Source organism: Phodopus roborovskii, unplaced genomic scaffold (assembly GCF_943737965.1).
Source record: "Phodopus roborovskii unplaced genomic scaffold, PHOROB, whole genome shotgun sequence".
NCBI lineage: Eukaryota > Metazoa > Chordata > Mammalia > Rodentia > Cricetidae > Phodopus > Phodopus roborovskii.
In genome coordinates this window covers 9,793,577-9,814,923 of record NW_026126576.1, presented here as the reverse complement: position 1 = coordinate 9,814,923, position 21,347 = coordinate 9,793,577, and the positions used below count along the sequence as shown (strand labels likewise).

The window sequence follows — 21,347 nt, the reverse complement described above, 5'->3', positions numbered from 1 at the left end:
CCATAGCTTCATAAATGGATGTACACAAGTTTCTGCTGTCAAGAAGATAAGTGCTCATTAAATAACTCAAAGGAAAAATAAATTTCAGGACTAACTAGTTTCATGTAGTAAGAACTGCAATAGGATTGAAGAGATGACTCAGCAGTTATGAACACTAGTTGCTTTTCCAGAAGACCCAGGGTCTATGCCTAGAACCTACATGTCAATTTATAACTGCCTATGACTATAGTTCCAACAGATCCAGTAGCTTCTTCTGGCCTCTGTGGGAATTACATGCATATAGTATACTGACACACATGCAGACTAAACATCCATAGACATGAGATTGTAAGCAACAACTCTGGAATGGAAAGGTTTGGCAAGTCCTTATGTCACTAGTGATACAGGATGAGAAAGTTGAGTTTCAAATGTTGGTCTTCAGGAAAATGCATCAAAAGAAACAAGGAATTCCTTCTTGGATTGCAGTATTCTATTCTATTAAAATAACTATCCTTGAATATAAAATCCGGACTTAATAATGGTTTCGATAATAAAAAGGCCTGTATTTTTATAAAAGCATAGAATTGAGGGGTGATAGAAACGTATTTCTTAGATGTCTATTAGAAGTCAATTTGCTGGTAATAGTATCCTTCTCCCTTTTTGTTGTTAAAAGTTTGCTCCAAAGTCAAAAAAAAAAAAAAAAAATAGAGAAGGACCTGGAGGCAGAACAAAGAACCCCAGCATCAGCCACCATTCCTGTTTGGACCCCCCTCCACCCTCCAAGAAGGACACACACACACAGAGAGGGGGGGGGAGAGAAACCTGGAGGGACCTGGAGGCAGAACAAAGCATCCAGCATCTACTGCCATACTTGTCATGTTGCTGCACCCTCCAGGAGCAAGGAGAGATAGAGCCTTGAACCCATACCTACCAGGAGAGGGAGAGACCCCATCTGTACCCACTGGAATAAGAGATGGGAGGATGACAGAATAAGAACACATCCAACAACAGAAAGACTTATATGACACCCCGGTGTCTAGGAATTCTGTACCAGCCAGCAAGACCTGAAAAGATGAAGAAAAAGATAATGACCTTAAAAACAACTTCATGAAAATGGTAAAGGCCCTCAAAGAGGATATGAGAAAAATCCCTTAAAGAAATACAAGATAAAACAATCCAAAAAATTGCAACAAATCAACAAATCTTTTAAAGAAAGCAAGAAAAGCCAAGAAAAAACAATCAAACATGTTAGAGTATGTTTCCCCATTGGCCTTGTCCCTCAGCTGTGCCACCCCCAAATAACAGACAGAGACACTATATTAGGTATAAAGCTGTTAGCTCTGTCTTAAATATTAACCCATTTCTATCAATCTAAGTATTTCCACGTGGTCTTATCATACCGGAGAGAGGGCCTGACGTTCTACTCTCTCCTTCCTCCGTGTTGAATTTCCTTCTACCTCTTCCTGATTCCTTGTTTCCTAGTCCTGCCTATCTTGCTTACCTATTAGCCAATAGTGCTTTACTCATTAACCAAAAAAGAAACATATTTACAGAATGACATCTCCCATCACAAAGAAATGAGGGAAACAATTCCAACATTCCAAGACTGTTAAAAACTGAAATAGAGACAATAAAGAAAACAGAAACTGAGGGAATGCTAGAAATAGAAAAGCTGGGTAAAAGATCAGGAACTATATATGCAAGCATAATCAACAGAATAAAAGATATGGAAGAGAGAATCTCAGGCACTGAAGATTAACTAGAGGAAATAGATTCACTGACCATAGAAACTCTTAAATCCAAAAAATTCTTAACACGAAATGTCCAGAAAATCTGGGACACTGTGAAAAGGCCAAACCTAAAAATAATAGATATAAAAGAAGTAAAAGAAGCCCAGCTCAAAGGTGCAGAAACTATATTCAACAAAATCATAGAAGAAAAGTTTCCCAAGAAGAAGGACATGGTTATGAAAGAACAAGAAGCATAACAAATATCAAATATACTGGACCAAAAAAAAAATAAGTACCCTTGCCACTCTGAAAGACAGAAGGTCCTGAACAGATGTTCTACAAACACTATGTGACCATGGATGCCAGCCCAGACTACTATACCCAGCAAAACTCTCAATCACTATAGATGGAGAAAACAAGGTATTCCATGACAAAACCAGATTTACACAATGCATATCCATAAACCCAGCCCTACAGAAATCTCTGGAAGGAAAACTCCAACCCAAGGAAGTTAACTAAGTTAACTACACTCACAAAAACATAGGCAATAGATAATTCTACTTTACCAAAAGCCAGTAAAAGGGGAAAAACTCATACAATAATACCACCAAAAACAAATCCAAAACAAATAAGAATCAACAATCAATGGTCATTAATATCCATCAATATCAATGGCCTTAACTCACCTATAAAAAAAGACCCATGCTAACAGAATAGATATGAAGACAGAATCCATCCTGCTGATGCATACAGGAAACACACCTCAACTTCAAAGACAACTTCAAAGTTAAGGGTTAGGAAAAGAATTTCCAATCAAATGGTCCTAAGAAGCAAGTTGGTCTTGCTATCCTAATTTCTAACAAATTATAATTCAAGCTAAAATTAATCAAAATAGATGAAGAAGGTCATTTCATATGCATCACAGGAAATATCCACCAACTCTCAGTTTTGAACATCTATGCACCAAATACAAAGGCACCCACATTTGTAAAAGAATCATTACTAAAATTCAATTCACACATTGAATTCACATAATTGTAGTGGGAGACTTCAACATTCCACTCTCTCCACTGGATAGGACAACCAGACAGAAACTTTTAAAAGAAACAGAGGAACTAACAGAAGTTATGACCCAATTGGGTTTAGCAGACATCTATAGAACATTTTATCAAGCACAAAAAGAAGTATATGTTCTTCTCAGTACTACATGGAACCTTCTCTAAAATCAACCACATACCTGGCAATACAGCAAGCCTCAATTCCCACCTGTATCTTATTGGACCATCATGGCTTAAAATTAGAATTTAGCAACAACATAAATTACAGAAATACTACAAACTTATGGAAACTGAACAACAAACAACTATAACACTTCTGGGTAAAGGAAGAAATAAAGAAAGAAATCAAAGACTTAGTAGAATATATTAAAAATGAATGTACAATATATCCAAACCCATGTGATACTTTAAAAGTAGTGCTAAAAGGAAATATCATAGCACTAAGTACCCACACTAGAGAATTAACACAATATCTGAAAGCTCTAGAACAAAAAGAAGCAAACTCACCCAGGAGGAGTAGACACTAGGCAGTAATCATACTGAAAGCTGAAATCAATAAAGTAGAAACGAAGAAAATCATACAAAGAATCAATGAAAAAAAAGAGTTCTTTCTTTGAGAAAATCAACAAGATAAACAAACATTTATCCAACCTAACCAAAAGGCAGAAGGAAACATGCAAATTAACAACAACAGCAACAAAAACAAAAAAAAATTCAGAAATGAAAAGGGGATATAACAACAGACACTGAGGAAATCCAGAGAATAATCAGGTCATACTTCAAACCTACTCCACAAAATTTGAAAATTTTAAGGAAATGGACAATTTTCTCGATAGATATCACTAACCAAAATTAAATTAAGAATAGGTAAGAAATTTAAATAGACCTATAATTCCTAATGAAATAGAAGCAGTCATCAAAATCTCCCAACTAAAAAAAAAACCAGGGCCAGATGGTTTCAGTGCAGAACTCTACAAGAAAGTCAAAGAAGAACTAATACTAATACTCCTCAAAATTTCCACACACTAGAAACAGATTAGTCATTGCCAAACTTTTTACAAGGATACAATTACCTTGGTACCCAAACCACACAAATACATAACTAAGAGAGAGAACTACAAAACAATCTCCTTATGAACATTGATGCAAAAATACTCAATAAAATACTTTCAAATCAAATCCAAGAACACATCAGAAAAATCACCCACCATGATCAAGTAGGCTTCATCCCAGAGATGCAGGGATGGTTCAACATACAAAAATCCATCAATGTGATCCACCACATTAAAAAAAACTGAAAAAGAAAAACCACATGATCATCTTACTAAATGCTGAAAAAGCCTTTGACAAAATTCAACACCTCTTCATGATAAAGATCTTGGAGAAATCAGAGATCCTTAGCTATCAGGCAAATGCAAATCAAAACAACTCTGAGATACCATCTTATACCTGACAGAATGGCTAAAATGAAAAGCACTAATGACAGTTCATGCTGAAGAGGATGTGGAGAAAGGGGAATACTCCTCCACTGCTGGTGGGAGTGCCACTTTGGAAATCAGTATGGTAGATTCTCTGGAAAATGGGAACCAGTCTACCTAAAGATCCAACAATTCCACTCTCAGGATACACATTCACACAATAAGGACATCTATTTAACTATGTTCATAGCAGCATTATGCAATAGCCAGAACCTGGAAGCAATAGATGCCTGTCAACAAAAGAATGGATACAAAAAATGTGGTACATTTACACAATGGAGTACTACTAAGTGAACAAAAACAATGGAATCTTGAAATTCACAAGCAAATGGATGGAACTAGAAGAAACCATCCTACGTGAAGCAACCTAGTCACAGAAAGACAAACATGGTATGTGCTCACTCATATATGAATTTCAGACATAGAGCAAAGGTTTACCAGATTACATTCCATACCCCCAGAAAAGCTAGGAAAAAAGGACTGTAAAAAGAGTCATACATGAACACCTATCCAGGACCTTCTGGCTTTGAGGGTTTCGATGGAGAAGTCAGGTGTAATTTTGATAGGTCTGCCTTTATATGTTACCTGTCCCTTTTCCTTCGCTGCTCTTAATATTCTTTCTTTATTCTGTATGCTAGGTGTTTTGATTATTATATCAAGGGGTCTTTTTTCTTTGGCCCAGCCTATTTGGGGTTCGGTATGCTTCTTGTACTTTCAAGGGCATGTTCTTCTTCAGATTGGGAAAGTTTTCCTCGATGATTTTGTTGAATATGTTTTCAGCACATTTGAGCTGGGCTTCCTCACCTTCCTCTATGCCTATTATTCTTAGGTTTGGCCTTTTTACGGTGTCCCACATTTCCTGGGTGTTTTATGTTAAGGATTTGTTGGATTTATGATTTTCTTTGGTCAATCTATCTATTAAGAGACAACGGATGCCAGCCCAGGCTACTGTACCCAGCAAAACTCTCAATCACTATAGATGGAGAAAACAAGATATTTAATAACAAAACCAGATTTTCCCAATATGTATCTACAAATCCAGCCCTACAGAACGTATTGGAAGGAAAACTCCAACCCAAGGAAGGTAACTATGCCCACAAAAATGTAGGCAACAGATAATCTAACTACACCAGAAACCAAGGGTAAAGCAGAACAAATATATTCACAATACCACTGCCAACAACAAATCTAAAACAAACAAGCATCAACAATCAATGGTCCTTACTCACCCTCAACATTAATGGTCTTAACTCACCTATAAAAAGACACAGACTAACAGAATGGATACGAAGCAGAAGTCATCCTTCTGCTGCATACAAGAAACACATCTAAGCTTCAAAGATAGACATTACCTCAGGGTAAAGGGTTGGGAAAAGATTTTCCAATCAAATGGAAGCAAGAAGCAAGCAGGCGTGGCTATCCTAATATCTAACAAGTTAGACTTCAAACCAAAATTAATCAAAAGAGATGAAGATGGTCATTTCATATTCATTGCAGGAGAAATCCATCAACAAAATGTCTCAGCTCTGAATATCTATGCCCCTAATACAAAGGCACCCACATTCATAAAAGAAACGCTACTAAAACTCAAAACTCATAAAAAACCTCACACACTTATATTGGGAGACTTCAATACAACACTCTCAACACTAGACAGGACCACAAATCAGAAACTCAATAAAGAAACAAAAGAACTAACAGAAGTTATGTCTCAACTGGGGTTAACAGACATCTATAGAACATTTCATCCAAACACAAAAGAATATAACTTCTTCTCTGCTACACATGGAACCTTCTCTAAAATCGACCACATACTAGGTAGCATAACAAACCTCAACAGATACAAGAGAATAGGAATAGTTCCCTGCACCTTATCAAACCACCATGCATTAAAATTGGAATTCAACAACAACACAAATAGCAGAAAACCTGCAAACTCATGGAAACTGAACAATGTGCAATTTCACCACACTTGGGTCAAAGAAGAAATAAAGAAAGAAATTAAGGACTTTATAACATTCAAAGAAAATGCGGACACAACATACGCAAACTTATGGGACACCTTGAAAGCAGTGCTATGAGGGAAGTTCATTGCACTAAGTGTTCATATGAAGGAAACAAAGGATAGTCACATAAGAAAATTAACAGAGCAACTGAAAGCCTTAGAACAGAGAGAAGCGAATTCATCCCGTAGGAGTAGACGACAGGAAATAATCAACTTGAGGGATGAAATAAAAAAAAAAAAAATAGAAACCAGGAAAACAATACAAAAAAAAAATCAATGCAACAAAGAGTTGTTTTTTGAGAAAATCAACAAGATAGACAAACCTTTATCCAAATTAACGAAAAAGCAGAGAGAGAACATGCAAATTAACAAAATCAGAAATGAAAAGGGGACACAGAGGAAATCCAGACAATTTTCAGATCATACTTTGAAAATCTGTATTCCACAAAAATTGAAAATTCAAAGAAATGGACAAATTTCTGGATAACTATCACTTACCAAAATTAAATCAAGAACAGACAAACAACTTAAATAGACCTATAACCTGCAATGAAATAGAAGCAGTCATCGAAAGCCATCCAACCAAAAAAAGTCCAGGGCCAGATGGATTCAATGCAGAATTCTACCAGACATTCAAGGAAGAACTAATACCTCTACTCCTCAAACTGTTCCACAAAATAGAAACAGAAGGTCATTGCCAAACTCTTTTTATGAGGCCACAAAACCTTGATACCCAAGCCTCACAAAGACACAACAAAGAGAAAACTACAGACCAATATCCCTGATGAACATTGATGCAAAAATATTCAATAAAATACTGGCAAACCGAATTCAAGAGTGCATCAGAGTAATCATCTACCATGACTAAGTAGGCTCATCCCTGGATTGCAGGGATGGTCTAATATACAAAAATCTATCAACGGGATCCACCATATAAACAAACTGAAAAAGAAAAACCATATGATTATCTACCTAGATGCTGAAAAAGCCTTCGACAAAATTCAACACTCTTTCATGATAAAGGTCTTGGAGAGATCAGGGATAACAGGAACATACCTAAACATAATAAGAGCAATATACAGCAAACCAACTGCCAACATCAAACGGAATGAAGAGAAACTCAAGACAATTTCTCTAAAATCAGGAATAAGACAAGGCTGTCCTCTCTCTCTCCATATCTCTTCAATATTGTAATGGAACTTCTAGCTAAAGCTATAAGACAACAAAAGGAGATCAAGGGCATCCAAATTGGAAAGGAAGAAGTCAAACTGTCTCTATTTGCAGATGATATGTTAGTTTACATAAGCGACCCAATAAACTCTACCAGGGAACTCCTACAGCTGAACTGATAAACACCTTCAGCAAACTAGCAGGATACAAGATAAAGTCAAAAAAAAAAAAAAAATCAGTAGCCCTACTTTATTCAGATGACAAAGAGGCTGAGAAAGAAATCAGAGAAACATCACCCTTTACAATAGCCACAAGCAACATAAAGTATCTTGGTGTAATGCTTACCAAACAAGTAAAAGACCTATATAATAAGAACTTTGTGGCTCTAACGAAAGAAATTAAAGAAGATACCAGGAAATGGAAAGATCTCCCATGCTCTTGGATAGGTAGGATAAACATAGTAAAAATGGCAATCTTGCCAAAAGCAATCTACAGATTCAATGCAATCCCCATTAAAATCCCACCACAATTCTTCACTGACCTTGAAAGGATAATAATCAACTTTATATGGAAAATCAAAAGACCCAGGATAGCCAAAATAACCCTATACAATAAAAGAACTTCAGGAGGCATCACCATTTCTAACTTTAAGCTCTATTACAGAGCTATAACTCTGAAAACAGCCTAGTTTTGGCACAAAAATAGACAGGTAGACCAATGGAATCAAATTGAAATCCTGATATTAACCTACACACCTATGAACACCTGATTTTCGACAAAACAGCTAAAATTATACAATGGGGGCAAGGACAGCATCTTCAACAAATGGTGCTGGCACAATTGGATGATGGTGTGTAGAAGACTGCAGATAGATCCATGTCTGTTGCCATGCACAAAACTCAAGTCTAAATGTATCAAAGACCTCAACATCAATCCAGCCACATTGAACCTCTTAGAAGAGAAAGTAGGAGGTACCCTTGAACAAATTGGTATAGGAGACTGCTTCCTGAACTTAACTCCAGGGGCACAGACACTGAGAGAAACAATTAATAAATGGGACCTCTTCAAACTTAGAAGCTTCTGTAAGGCAAAGGACACAGTGGACAAGACCAAACGGCAACCCACAGACTGGGAAAAGATTTTCACCAATCCTATATCCGACAAAGGGCTGACCTCCAAAATATACAAACAACTCAAGAAACTAGTCAACAAAACACCAAATAACCCTATTAAAAAATGTGGTACAGAACTGAAGAAAGAATTCTCAATAGAGGAAATCAAAAAGGCTGAAAGACACTTAAGAAAGTACTCTACATCCTTAGCTCTCAGGGAAATGCAAATCAAAGCAACTTTGAGATACCATCTTACTCATGTCAGAATGGCTAAAATTAGAAACACCAATGACAACTTATGCTGGAGAGGATGAGGAGAAAGGGGAACACTCCTCTACTGCTGGTGGGAGTGCAAACTCGTACAGCCATTTTGGAGATCAGTATGGTGGTTCCTCAGGAAAATGGGAATTAGTTTACCACAGGACCTGGCAATCCCCCTCTTAGGCATATGCCCAAATGATTCACATCCATGCAACAAAGACACCTGTTCAACTATGTTCATAGCAGCACTATTTGTAATAGCAAGAACCTGGAAGCAACCTAGATGCCCCTCAATTGAAGAATGGATAATGAAGATGTTGCACATCTACACAATGGAATACTACTCTGCAGAAAAAAATAATGGTATCTTGAAATTCACAGGCAAGTGGATGGCACTTGAAGATAACATCCTGAATAAAGTAACCCAGTCACAAAAAGAGGAATATAGTATGTACTCACTCATATATGGATTTTAGACCTAGATCAAAGGATCACCAGCCTATAATTCACACCACCAGAGGAATTAGGATACAAGGTGTATTCTAAGAGATTCATAGGAAGTCCCTCACAGAACCAGGAAGGGACAAGTCCCCTAGACAACAGGGGAAGTGGGGCAGGAAGCAAGTGGAGAGAGAAGTAGGAGAAAATGAGGGGGAGGAAAGGAAAACATGTGCGACTAGGAAGATTGAGCCCAGTTTGAAATAGAAGACAGGAGAGAGAGGGAGAGAGGGAGGGAGGGAGACAGGGAGGGAGGGAGAGAGAGAGAGAGAGAGAGAACATAATAAAGGGAGCCACTTTTGGTTTGAAGATAAATTTGAACACAAAGAAAGGTCTAGACAACTACAAGACTGCCGCCAACTAATAATTTGAGCATCCGTGGAAAGGCTACCATAAATGCCCTTTCTGGATAGTGATATCAACAACTAACTTATCCGTGGAGCCCTCATCTAATACCTATTGGAAACAGGAGCAAACACCCATACATAAACACTGAGTCGAACTAGAATCCATATGCAGATGGAGAGGACAAGCGCAGGTAGCAGAAACACATAGAGACAGCTTACCTGAACAAGGAGGAGCTAATGGGCCCCTAGACTGATAGCTGGGAAGCCAGCATGGGACTGACTCAGGCCCCCCCTGCATATAGGTCTCAGCCAGAAGGACTGAGCAGTCTAAGTGACCTCAGACAGTGGAGCCAGGATATATCTCTGGTGTGAACACATCCCCCATGGAGGGATAACAGCCTTAACCTAGAGACAGGAGAGAAGCCCTAGTCCCTACTTCACATGACCTGTCAGATCTACATGATCCCAACTGGATGGCATTCCCCTACATATGGAATTGGGGTGGGGGGATGGAAGGGGAGCATGGTTACGGTGCATGTGGGAGGGAGAGAGGGTAAAAGTGAGGGAGGGAAGGATGGAAGGAGGGAGAGGGAACTGGGATCGACATGCAAAATAATAAATTAAAAGAAAATGCTTTGACTCCAAAATGTAAGTTCAAGGACAATTTACTGGGGAAAATGATTTCTATTTTTGTTTTGCACAGAAAATGAAAAGCTGTGGATTCCTTCCAGACTTATGTGGTTTGATAAAGCCAGAGTGCTTGAAACAGAGTACCAGGTGATCCTACATTCAAAACAGCTGGACAAAGCAGCTTGTAGTCTACAATCAGGATTTCAGTAACTTCTTAGAATCCCCCTTGACAGTGCCCCTTAACAGCAGGGAGTAGTTTGGAAAGAACGATCGATGCCCAAATACCCAAATATTGTCTATAAATGTTTCTTTTCATTTAAATGGACTTGATTATAAAGAGAGAGAGAGAGAGAGAGAGAGAGAGAGAGAGAGAGAGAGAGAGAGAGAGAGCTTCATACATGGTCGTCAGTTGAAGGAGAAAGAGACAAGAGCCACTGAACAAATTGGGAACATGGGGGGTAGGGAAGCAGGAGAAAGAAGAAAGGAGAAGAGGACAGGGGTGGAGAACACGAGGGATCAAGAAGATTTAGTTGGGAGATGAATAGAGGATAGCAAGGAAAGAGACACATCAATAGAGGGAGCCATTATAGGTTTAAAGAGGAATCTGGCTCTAGGGAATGTACAGAGATCCACAGGGGTGACTGCAACTAGGAATCTAAGCAATGGGAGAGGCTACCTCTAATGCCCTTCCCCTATATTGAGAATCATGACTAATTTAAATGCCATCCTAGAGTCTTCATCCAGTATCTGATGAAAACAGAAGCACAGATCCACAGCTCAACACTGAGTCAGACTTCTGGAAGCCAGTTTCAGAGAGGGAGGAGTGGTGAACAAAGGGGTCAAGACCATGCTGGGAAAACCCACAGAAACACCTTTCTGAGCAAGCATGAACTCATGGATCCCAGTCTGACAGTTGGGGAACCAACATAGGACCAAATCAGACCCTATGAATGTTGGTGGTGGGTGTCTGCAAGGAGGACTGGGTAGTCTATGGGGCCTCTGGCAGTGGAACCAGGATGTATCCTAGTACAAGAACATACTTTGGGAATCTATTCCCTATGGAGGGATACTCTTTCAGCCTAGATACATGGAGGAGGGCATAGGCCCTACCCCAAATAACTTGAAATATTTTGATGATTCCTCATGGAAGGCCTCACTTCTGGGGAGTGGATGGGGGAAGGAATGGAGGGGTCAGTTGGGGGGCTTGGAGGGGGAGGATGGGAGGGAGAGGAAACTTGGATTGATATTTAAAATAAGATAATTTATAATAAACTTATTTTTAAAATTCAAAAAATTCAGAGTCACAGAGTTGCAATTCATCGGACAGTGAGATTTCTTCCTATGCTGAACTCCTACGATTGTATAATTGTTTTGTCAAATAAACCTAAAAAGTGAGTACTGATACCAGGTTGTATTAAACCAAGAAGAATATGCACTTTGGTTCCGTGGTCCTTAACCAGATGTATTATCCTCCTATTATTCTGCTTACCTAAGAAAATTAAAGACTATCTCAGGAGACATTTACAAACATGTAGCTCCAGAATCCAATATCTATAAAATTTCTAAAAAATTCATTTCTTGATGAGTAAAAATGTCATCATAAAACAATAAAAGATTAAGTGTGGAATATTATAATAGGTATATCTGATATTCTGTTCCCAGGGAGGGTTTTGTTAATGAGATTATTCTACAGTGGTACTACTAACAGAATTAGTAATTATGAAACTTTTTATATTAACATACTGCTATACAAGTTGAGATTTTACATAAGGGAGCATATAATCATATGCAAAATAATACACCTTTAAGATTGTAGCTGAACAGCAATACTCAAGGCATCTGCAATAGAATACACATGTGTTGAGGCTTACATCTTTTGCCCCTGGATTTTGATTTTCAACTCTTTATTGCTAAAAACTACTTCCCTTCACACAGGCAAAAATTTTCTTTAAGTAGTAGTCTTAAAACATGGCAATTTGTTTTTCAGTGTTCTAATTTGGGATGTAAACATAAAAGGTGAATAATACTTTACCCCTATTTTCCTTATTTACTTTAAAACTTTTTATTTTTACAATATGAAAAAGAAACAAACAAAAAATAGGGAATTGCAGGCTTTACAACCAAGCTATGCCTCTACTCCAAATGGTTATGTTTAGAATACCTCTTTATTAATTACTAGGTTGCTGATAGTTCAATGGCCTTTTCAAGGATGCTTTATTCAATATTTGTAGGTGTTGCATGCATTTATTACCTGTAAATTGTAACATGTGTAAACTTAAATCTGTTTAAAGCATCATATAACAACACTATCTCAAGACTTATGAAACATACCATTTCCTTCTCATATTTATAGTTCATTAGCCACATAAAATATTTTCTAAATAGAATGATCATTGCCACACTCAAATCCATGTGGTCTTTCAGAAGGTACTCTTTGTAAAGGGTATTCATACAATGTACAAAAGTTCAAAGAAACGTATGGGTGCAATATAATTTCTACTTACAAGCAAACTGAAGCTTTGCTTCTCTGCTTACAATTGTTCCAAACGAGTTTGTTGCTATGCACTGGTACGTTCCAGCATCTTGTGTTTTATTGGGGTTATTGATCAACAAGCTGCCTTCAACAACACTGTAGCGGAAATCCATACCAATGTCAACATCTGTTCCATTTAACTTCCACCTATAGTATAAAAATGCCAGTAGATAAAGCCTTGAAATATAAGTCAATATTTTTGAATTGTCTAAAATAGATAAAAACTATGAAGACCATGAAATATCATCTGTGAACTTTTTGAAGTATGGTAAAAAACAAATATTAGCAACTATCTACCTAGCAATGTTGACATCTTAAATACTTATGGAGAAAGAGAACCGTCCTTAGTAGTAAATGATGAAAAACTTTACCACATATCCCATGACTAAGTAGGATGTTACAAATAATTAATTTCTTACAGGAAACAAAATTTTCCACATCTTTCTTCAAAATAAGACTCTTCAGTAAAAAGGCCTTTTTCTTTTTCGCAATCCCAGTTTAAAAAGGTATATCAAGAGGCCAGAGCATGCCACTTTCAGGGAGACAGCAGAAGAGTTGCTGAAATTGTTGCTGAGTTTTTAACATGACTGAAATGCCTAGCTACAATGCAAAGGGACTCTATTGATCTGAGATGCTTTAGGGACCAGATCTGCTTGACCATGGATCAACTGGATGATCTCTTTACTCACTGGCACTCAAAATGCCAATCAACATCCCCAGTAAACCACAGGCTATTAAGTAATCAAAGCAAAGAATGTTTTCTTGTCCTTCTCTTCATTTACTGGGGTCACCTGTGCATCTGACTGTAGCAGCAAGCCCAATAAATTAGTTTTCTGGGGACTTATATATCAGTAGCTAAGCTTTTGTATGAATATCTACAATTATGTTCTCAGAGTAACTAGCATCCAAAGAGTGAGAGCTTATCTGAGTCAAATTACCTTTCAGCAATTCATGGAAATTCATATAAACCTTTGAACTAATATAATTCAATGACTATTTTATGATAGCTTGTGAATTACCAAGAGTCTCATAGTAGCTGACAACATATGAAAGATTGTAGCACAAAGGAAATTGATTCAAATCAATAAAGGGAGTAGAAATTGAGAATTATTCATTTTACTTTCTTAAAATAACAAGTGCCATTGCCTAAACAGAATTCTGCATGTCTATCCATTGGGTAATCCTTTATAATATCCCAGGCATCGTGGTTATGAATGTATAATGTGCAAGAATTTAAATGATAAAATTGTCAGCTTCAAATTACACTAACAGGTGAGGTGTGTATATGTATGTGTGTTTCAGGTACATGGTCTCATGACACTCAGACTGGCCTCAGATTCCCTTGGAATTGACATAACCCCAAAATCCTGATCCTCCATCCTCCATCTCCCAAGTGCTGGGATTACAGACTTGAGTCAGTACATGGACCATCAAAGTCAATCTCAGAGGACAATCTGCTGTTGGTGGTGGTCTTTGTTTTAAATTCAGCACTGGGGAGGTAGAGGCAGGCAGACCCATGTGAATCAGAAACTACCCTGGTCTATATGGTGAGCTTCTGGCCCAGTGTTGAATACAGAGATTATCTCAAAAAGAAAAAAAAAAAAATAGCGGCAGGGAGGGCACATCTTCCAATGAATTATTGTCCTTATTTCAATTTCAATTCAAAATGTACCATGTTTCACCAGATGTCCAGCAGATGTTCTCTTACTCCTTCATGCTAAGACTGCTTTTGCCACAGGAGAATTTACCTTAATCACTTCCGAATTCTCACTTTCATCCATCTCGAACTTAACCCTCTGATTGTGCTCAATAAACACTTGTAAAACTGAAGGGATTCAAAATTGTGCCTCTCTGATATATATTGGAGCTTAGAACACATACACAATTCATGAACCATGCTTGCCTCACCCAGCACAGTCACATGAGTTTACTGACATCCATGTCTTTGAAGTGTAAAAATCTAGAAACAGGAGGGCCAGCTAAGTAGGCTAGGAGCACAAATAGGACCTAGCTTTTTATGTGTTTGTTTATAAGAAGCTGGATATTAGAAACTGACTGTGTTTTGGGGCTCTGCAGTAATTCTCTCTGTGCTCTGACACAGACAAGAAAGTAATAAGCAATAAAGAGAACAGCCGCGTTACAGCCCAGCAGTGCTAGCTGCACATGAATCTCTAGAACTGACTGCCTGGCCTATGCATTCGCTTTTAGTCAGCTGATCACGTCTTCGCCATAACTCTCACTTCAAATGATAGCAGAGCAATTTAATATGACAAATCTAAGAACTCAAAGAGGAAATTGCAATATAATGTGAGCTGCAAGCAGAGTGTGGAATTTGGAAATGGGACCATGTGAGACTGGCTATGGGAATAATGACACCTCTGTAGGTTTGCCTGTACTCGTCACCTCAACCAAAAAATGCTGTGCACAAAGTCTGTTCATCTACTTTATTGCCTGCCTTTACATATGAACAGCAACAGGGAAGGGATTATTTAGAAAATAAAGTGCTTTATGAGACATGTTATAAAGCAGACATGGTGTTTTACTGCAATGCAGTCAGGGTTCATTCCCATTGAGTGTGGATTGCATTGCGAATTTCTCATCTCATTGCATAGTGAAATGCTTTTGAAAATCTTGCAATTTAGTTTCAGTGTTTGAGGAATCTTTTAAGTATTGGTAATGGAGAGGCAAGGCTCATTTGGAGTAAATAGATTTTCCCAGGGGGCAAGGCAAATTGGTGTCTTGTAAGCTGACTTCTCAATAACTTGGGGGAATTCTCAGAGAGTAGGGCTGTACACAGGCAAACATGGCCAACTTGAATCTCCGCAAGGCATGTTTCAGCAGACTCTGCTGGGAGTCTGTACAGATTCAGTGCAGAAAAACCTTCCCTGTTAACTATTTGAACTTGACACTCAGGGAGGGGCAGGTCCTTTCTGACTTGTAATTGGCTGTGTGCAGTTGAATACAAACTTCACAGCAAACGGATTCTAACCAGGTGCTTGAAAGCTTCTTCCTTCTAGGAAGGGGTGCTGGGTGAAATAAGTAATGTCACCTGTCCTTAGGGAACTTGAATTCAAGAGAAGTTGGCATGAGGTAAAACTTCTTAAATTTTCTGGGTCGGGGTCAATCCTTTCAGAACTGAGGGGCAGAAACAATGAAAAAAAGAAAAGGCTCAGTTGAGGGGATAAACCTAAAGAAAAGAGGTCAGTTAGGATTTCTTAGGAAAAACCTGTGGCTGGAGATCCCCACGGAGCACTAACTTTGGATATTTTCTTACTTGTTCAGCCCCCTGAAAGTCAACGCCAAAACTAAGAAAGTTCAGCTATCAAGGTGTTCGAAAACACCTGATCTCTCTATTCATTCTCTTGCTCTTTCACTCAACAACAGGGAGTTTTTAAGCTCCTGGGTCCAGACTGCTATTATGTCACAAGAAAACTGCTAGAGGGATTAAGGCAAGCACCAGTGCACTGCCTGGAATGGCTAATGCATTTGATTAAAAGCTCTCCTCAGCTTTCCCCTGCAATCTTTAAAAAACATAATAGGTTTCTGTTCTATGGCTTGTTTTAAATAACAAGGCAAGCCCCTATATCTAAAAACACAATGTTACAAAGGCAATGTTAATTAAAGGTCACGGTTTGGGGAAAAACAATGCTGCATGTGCCAAAATCTGCTGCAGAATTTGTTTTCATTTATAGCTAACATCTGAACTTACCCTTGGCTGTGTACTCAAAGTGGGATCCATTAACTCGTCATTTATATATCTGAGCAACTTTGCCCCTTGCATTTGTTTTTAGTTTGCAGTGTGTTTTCAAATCATTAACTTAGCCTTGCATTTACTGTATTATTCACAGAAAGATGATGCCTTCTGGCTTGGTCAGGACAGGTTAGGGTTTAGAGGCGATGCTCTAGAGTAATTATTAACACCATTCTTTTACTTTCAAACATATCCTGTGTCACAGGATAGATGGCATGCTCACTCAATTATCTGGCCCACTCTAATTAGTTGTACTTTTCTTTCTGGAATGTTCATCCTTTCTTTATCCATGTGGCAGAGCAGGTGGCCTTTCTCAAGGACCTGCAATGTCCCCCTTTCTTTGAAGCCTTCACTACATCTATCTACCACTTCTAGTTTTTTTTTTTTTTTTTTTTTTTTTTTTTTAATTTCCTCAGCAAGGTGGTATCTTCCTGGACATGTAATGTCAGGAAGTTAGCCCTTTCCAGCACTCATTTCCATCCCCTAATTCTTATGTTTTCCCTGTATCCTGTTCCCCAATGTTCCCTGAGCCTAGAAAAGTGGTATACATGTATTTATTCACTCTTGCAGTAACTTTATTAGCATTGCATTTGCGTATAGATAAAATAAGTTACATAAGATGTATTTTGCAAGGGATCATGATAATAATGAAGACTTATGTTTAATAAAGTGATCCTGTGATCATTTTGATTGGAGGTGTACCTCTGCCCATGAATAATCTTCAATTTGATTCTCATCATGTTTTAAGTGGTTATTTGTCATGGGTAGTTCTGAATCTATCACCCCACCATATGCTAATCTGACCTAAGTGGGGTAAAAGCTTATGAAAATTAACAGAATTAAGAGGTCCCTCTGACTTTCATTCATTTTCTAAGAATCGGGTGATGAAATTGCCCTGTGGCAGACACCGTTCCAAAGCCAGAAATGGGATCATGAGCACAAGCATCCATTGCTCTTTGCCTTTGCTGTGATTTAACCAGTTGCTTCAAGCTCCTGCTACTGTGATTTCCCATCATGGTAGACCATATGCTTGAACTGTCAACCAAAACTAACCCTTTATCCCCTGTGTTGCTTTGGTCAGGTTGTTTTACCATAGCATCTAGAAAAATAGCTAAGGTACTATTGTTTCCTTAGATCTGATCAAATATTGCTTTCTATTTGGTTACTTGTTTTTCACTTGTTACTTGTTTTTATTTGGAGCAATTATTTTCCTATTCGTAATATCAATTCTTTACCAAGAAATTTTTTTTTATTACACACATCATCCTCAGACAGTTGTCTATAGTTTTGCTCAGCTCAGTTTATTCCATCAAACAGAATATTAATGCAGTTAAACTTTTTAAAAAATGATTTGTACTTCTCCTGTCATACTAAAAAAAACCATTTCCTCCCCAAAAGTCATAAATATGCATGCCTGTTTTCTTCCTTCTTTTAAAATCTCCCATTTAGGGCTTTTACTAACCTGGAATTGATTTTATGTGTAATGTGAAGCAGGGATCCAGCTTTATTTCTTTCTTTAACCACATGGGTAATACACTGTCTAGGGCAAGAGTTTTCTATTACTGTCATGAATTTTAACTTTTCTTTTCCTATTCTGTTTTTTTCTTTTTTTTCTTTTTTTTTCTTTTCACAAGAAAGTATTCTCTTTATTATCCAGGGTTAGTGAAATCAATTTAATGTGGAATTACCCTCACATCACTTTGTTTAATTCTGTCTTCTTTAGCTCAGGTCTTCTCTCTGGGATCGTTTCTGTCCCATCTCAAAGATGTCTTTAGAATTTCTTTAAGTGAGAGTGTAAAAATAAAAAAATGTTTTTATCTGCCTGCATAAATTTGTTTTTCTGTTCTCCTTTATAGGAATTTCTTATTAACACATAAAATGCACACATATTTATGGGTGATAATGCGAAAACTTGACATAGATATAAGATTCAATATCAAATTAGGGTACTTTTAAATTCATGTTTAGAATGTTAAAATGAGGATTTTATTTATTGACTCATTTCTATTGAAACAATTTTTAATTTAAAAATTGTCATTACACTAATTTATTTATTTTTGAGACAAGTCCTCATGCACCTCAGACTGACCATAAACTCCTTAGGTATTTGCAGATGATCTTGAACTTGTTAATTTTTCATCCTTTTCCTATGTAGTGGCTCCTAAATTGTGGCCCTACAGTTGTGTACCACCCAGCCTCTGTTTCTAGGGGTCAGATTAAGGGCTTCATACACACTGGGTAGCCACTCTAGCAAATGAACTATGTCCCAGATCAGAAGGAAGGGAAGGAATTGTTTAGTTCTGGTTTATTTTGTTATCTCATGCATTCTGGATTGAATCTAGGGTCTCCTATGTGCCACACACATAACTCCGAGAAGCTACATTCCTAAGTCTTTCTTCTGGTCATTTTCAGATACATGGTAAATTGTCACAATCCTACTTCAATGTAAAAGCTACAAGTTAGCCCTGCTTTCTGTATTTTTGCTCATGATTCCCAACTTCGGACTAATCCATGTCTTTTTTTTTTTTTTTTTTTTTTTTTTTTTTTCATGTCGTCTGGCAACTGCTTTTCTATCATGTATTTCTACAAAATCAATATTTTTGCTTTGTCATGAAGTATCATTCTATGTCTTATTTCACTTGACATAATATCCTGCATTACCACGTACAATATGAGAATGACAGGACACGATTTCTTTCTTTTTGTGACTGAATAATCTTCCATTATGTATGAATCACATTCCCCCCCCCATCCTTTCATCTCTTGATATATACCCCAGTTGAATTTTGTATTCTGAACATTTGTGTTTAATGATATAGTAAACATGGAAATCCAGATATCTCTTCCATAGAATTATTTAATTTCCTTTGGGTATATACTAAGATGTGTGTAGCTTGGTTTGTATCAACTTGACACTAACAAAGGTCAGTTGTGAGAGAGGACATAAACTGAGGAATGGCCTCCATCAGAATGGCATATAGATATGTCTGGGGGTGTTATTTTTGTGATTGCTGATAGATGTGGGAGGGTCTATCCCACTTTGAGAAGTACAATCCCTGGGCAAGCAGTCCTGGGTTGTATAAGACAGGCAGCTAAGAAACCATGGTGAGCAAGCCAGTAAGCAGCATTCCTTGGTCAACTCTGCTTTGTTTCTTCCTTCAGTTTCCCTTCTTGAGTTCCTGTCTTGGCTTCCCTCAAAGATGAACTGTAATTTGTAAGCCAAATAAAACCTTTCTTCCCTAAACCAGTTTTGGTCTAGTGTTTTATCATCACAACAACATTAAAGCAAAGTAGAACAGTATGGGATAGGTAATTTTTAGTTTTATGAAGAACCACTTATACATTTTCCACTAATAAGGAGTTCCTTTCTCTATACAGTCACTAGTATTTTACCTTTTGCCTTCTGACAGTAGTCCCTGTATGTTCTCTTTTTCTGATAGTTTATGATTGATGGTGAAATTTTTTCACAAATTAAAAAGTTGAAATTGTTTTCTTCTTTTTTTTTTAATGCTATTAAGGAGTCAATTTCCAGTCAATTGCCAACTAAAAGGAGTCAATTTCCAGTCAATTGCCAACTCATTAAAACTATCTGAATTAGGAGTCCAGTTCTTTTATGGCTATATCTTTGGTTTAGTATTCTACAGTTTCACTGTCATGGAAGAGACGAGAGATTTCAGATTTCAGAGTTTTTGTTTGTTTTTGTACTGCTTCCTAAAGCTACAGTGGATGGTTTTAATTATTTTTGGAAATTCTGAACCTTCTAACAGTTGTTTCTGCTTCCGTCCTTTCTGCCTTTCATTCTGGAATTCAAGATGGCTGACTCAGACTAAGCCCCTCTGCCTCTGACCTCCCCTCCACATTCTGCTTCTCTTCACCAGTTTCTGATGCCAGAGTTGATTCCTTCATGTCTGTTATCATCACATTTTTTTAAACTACTGAGACTCAAGGTCTAAAAGAAGTAATTCCCGTTACTTTATTGTTCCTGAAGCAGGGAAGCTGATTTTTAGTTAGCATCTATTCTTAATGCAGAATCATTTATCTCTCTGGCTTATTTCAGAAATATGTTCACTTGTTATACATGTTATATACTCCTGCAAGTCCAGGCTTTGTTTTACAACACAAGTTTGGCACTCTCCTTTTCATGAAAGAATCTTTTTTTCATGTTTCTCAGAGTATCTTGTAAATGCCTGCCTAAAGTTTCTTTCCTCTTCAGTAATCTTTAAGTAGTTGCCAAATTTACTTTTAATAATATAAACTGTATGCCTGAGAATTAATTGTTTTTTGGAGATCAGGTCTCCCTGGGTTTCCTGAAATTCACTATGTAGAGCAGGCTGCCTTGAATTCACATAGAATCACCTGCCTCTGTCTCTCCAATGCTATGATTGAAGGCACGTGCCAGCATGCCAGGCTGGCGACAGATTCTTTAATCAACAAACCTGATGTGAGGTTTTGGATTCCCTTTAACTTCACAACTGAGTTTCACTTTCTTCTCCTCGGAATCCAAAGGAAACATTATATGACTTGGTTCTTGAACGAAAACTGGGCCATGCAGGGTATAATCATCTGAAAGAAGAAGAGAAAAGGTCCACATTGAAGACTCCCTTTCTAACCAGAGCAACATCCAGGATCAATAACACAATGAGAAAAAAATGACAAAAAATGATGACACCCAAGATTCTATCTCGCCTTCATGATGAAATTTCCCATTTAATCAGTATTAATGAAGTTAACACAGGCCTCCCCTGTCACAGGCAGATCATATTTTCACTAACAGCTTCCAGACACACGCTGCCTG

General features: G+C 37.6%; 1 protein-coding gene across 2 annotated transcripts in view; it reads right to left on the bottom strand.

Annotated features, from left to right (window-relative positions):
- Cntn4 (contactin 4) overlaps window positions 1–21,347 on the bottom strand; it is a 729,371-nt gene that overhangs the window by 314,432 nt on the left and 393,592 nt on the right. For both annotated transcript variants that reach the window (XM_051203477.1, XM_051203478.1), the window contains exons 3-4: window positions 20,989–21,115; window positions 12,773–12,948 (exon numbers count right to left, since the gene is read on the bottom strand). In XM_051203477.1, the coding sequence (XP_051059434.1) occupies window positions 12,773–12,948; window positions 20,989–21,115 (303 nt within the window). The remainder of the gene's footprint in view (window positions 1–12,772; window positions 12,949–20,988; window positions 21,116–21,347) is intronic.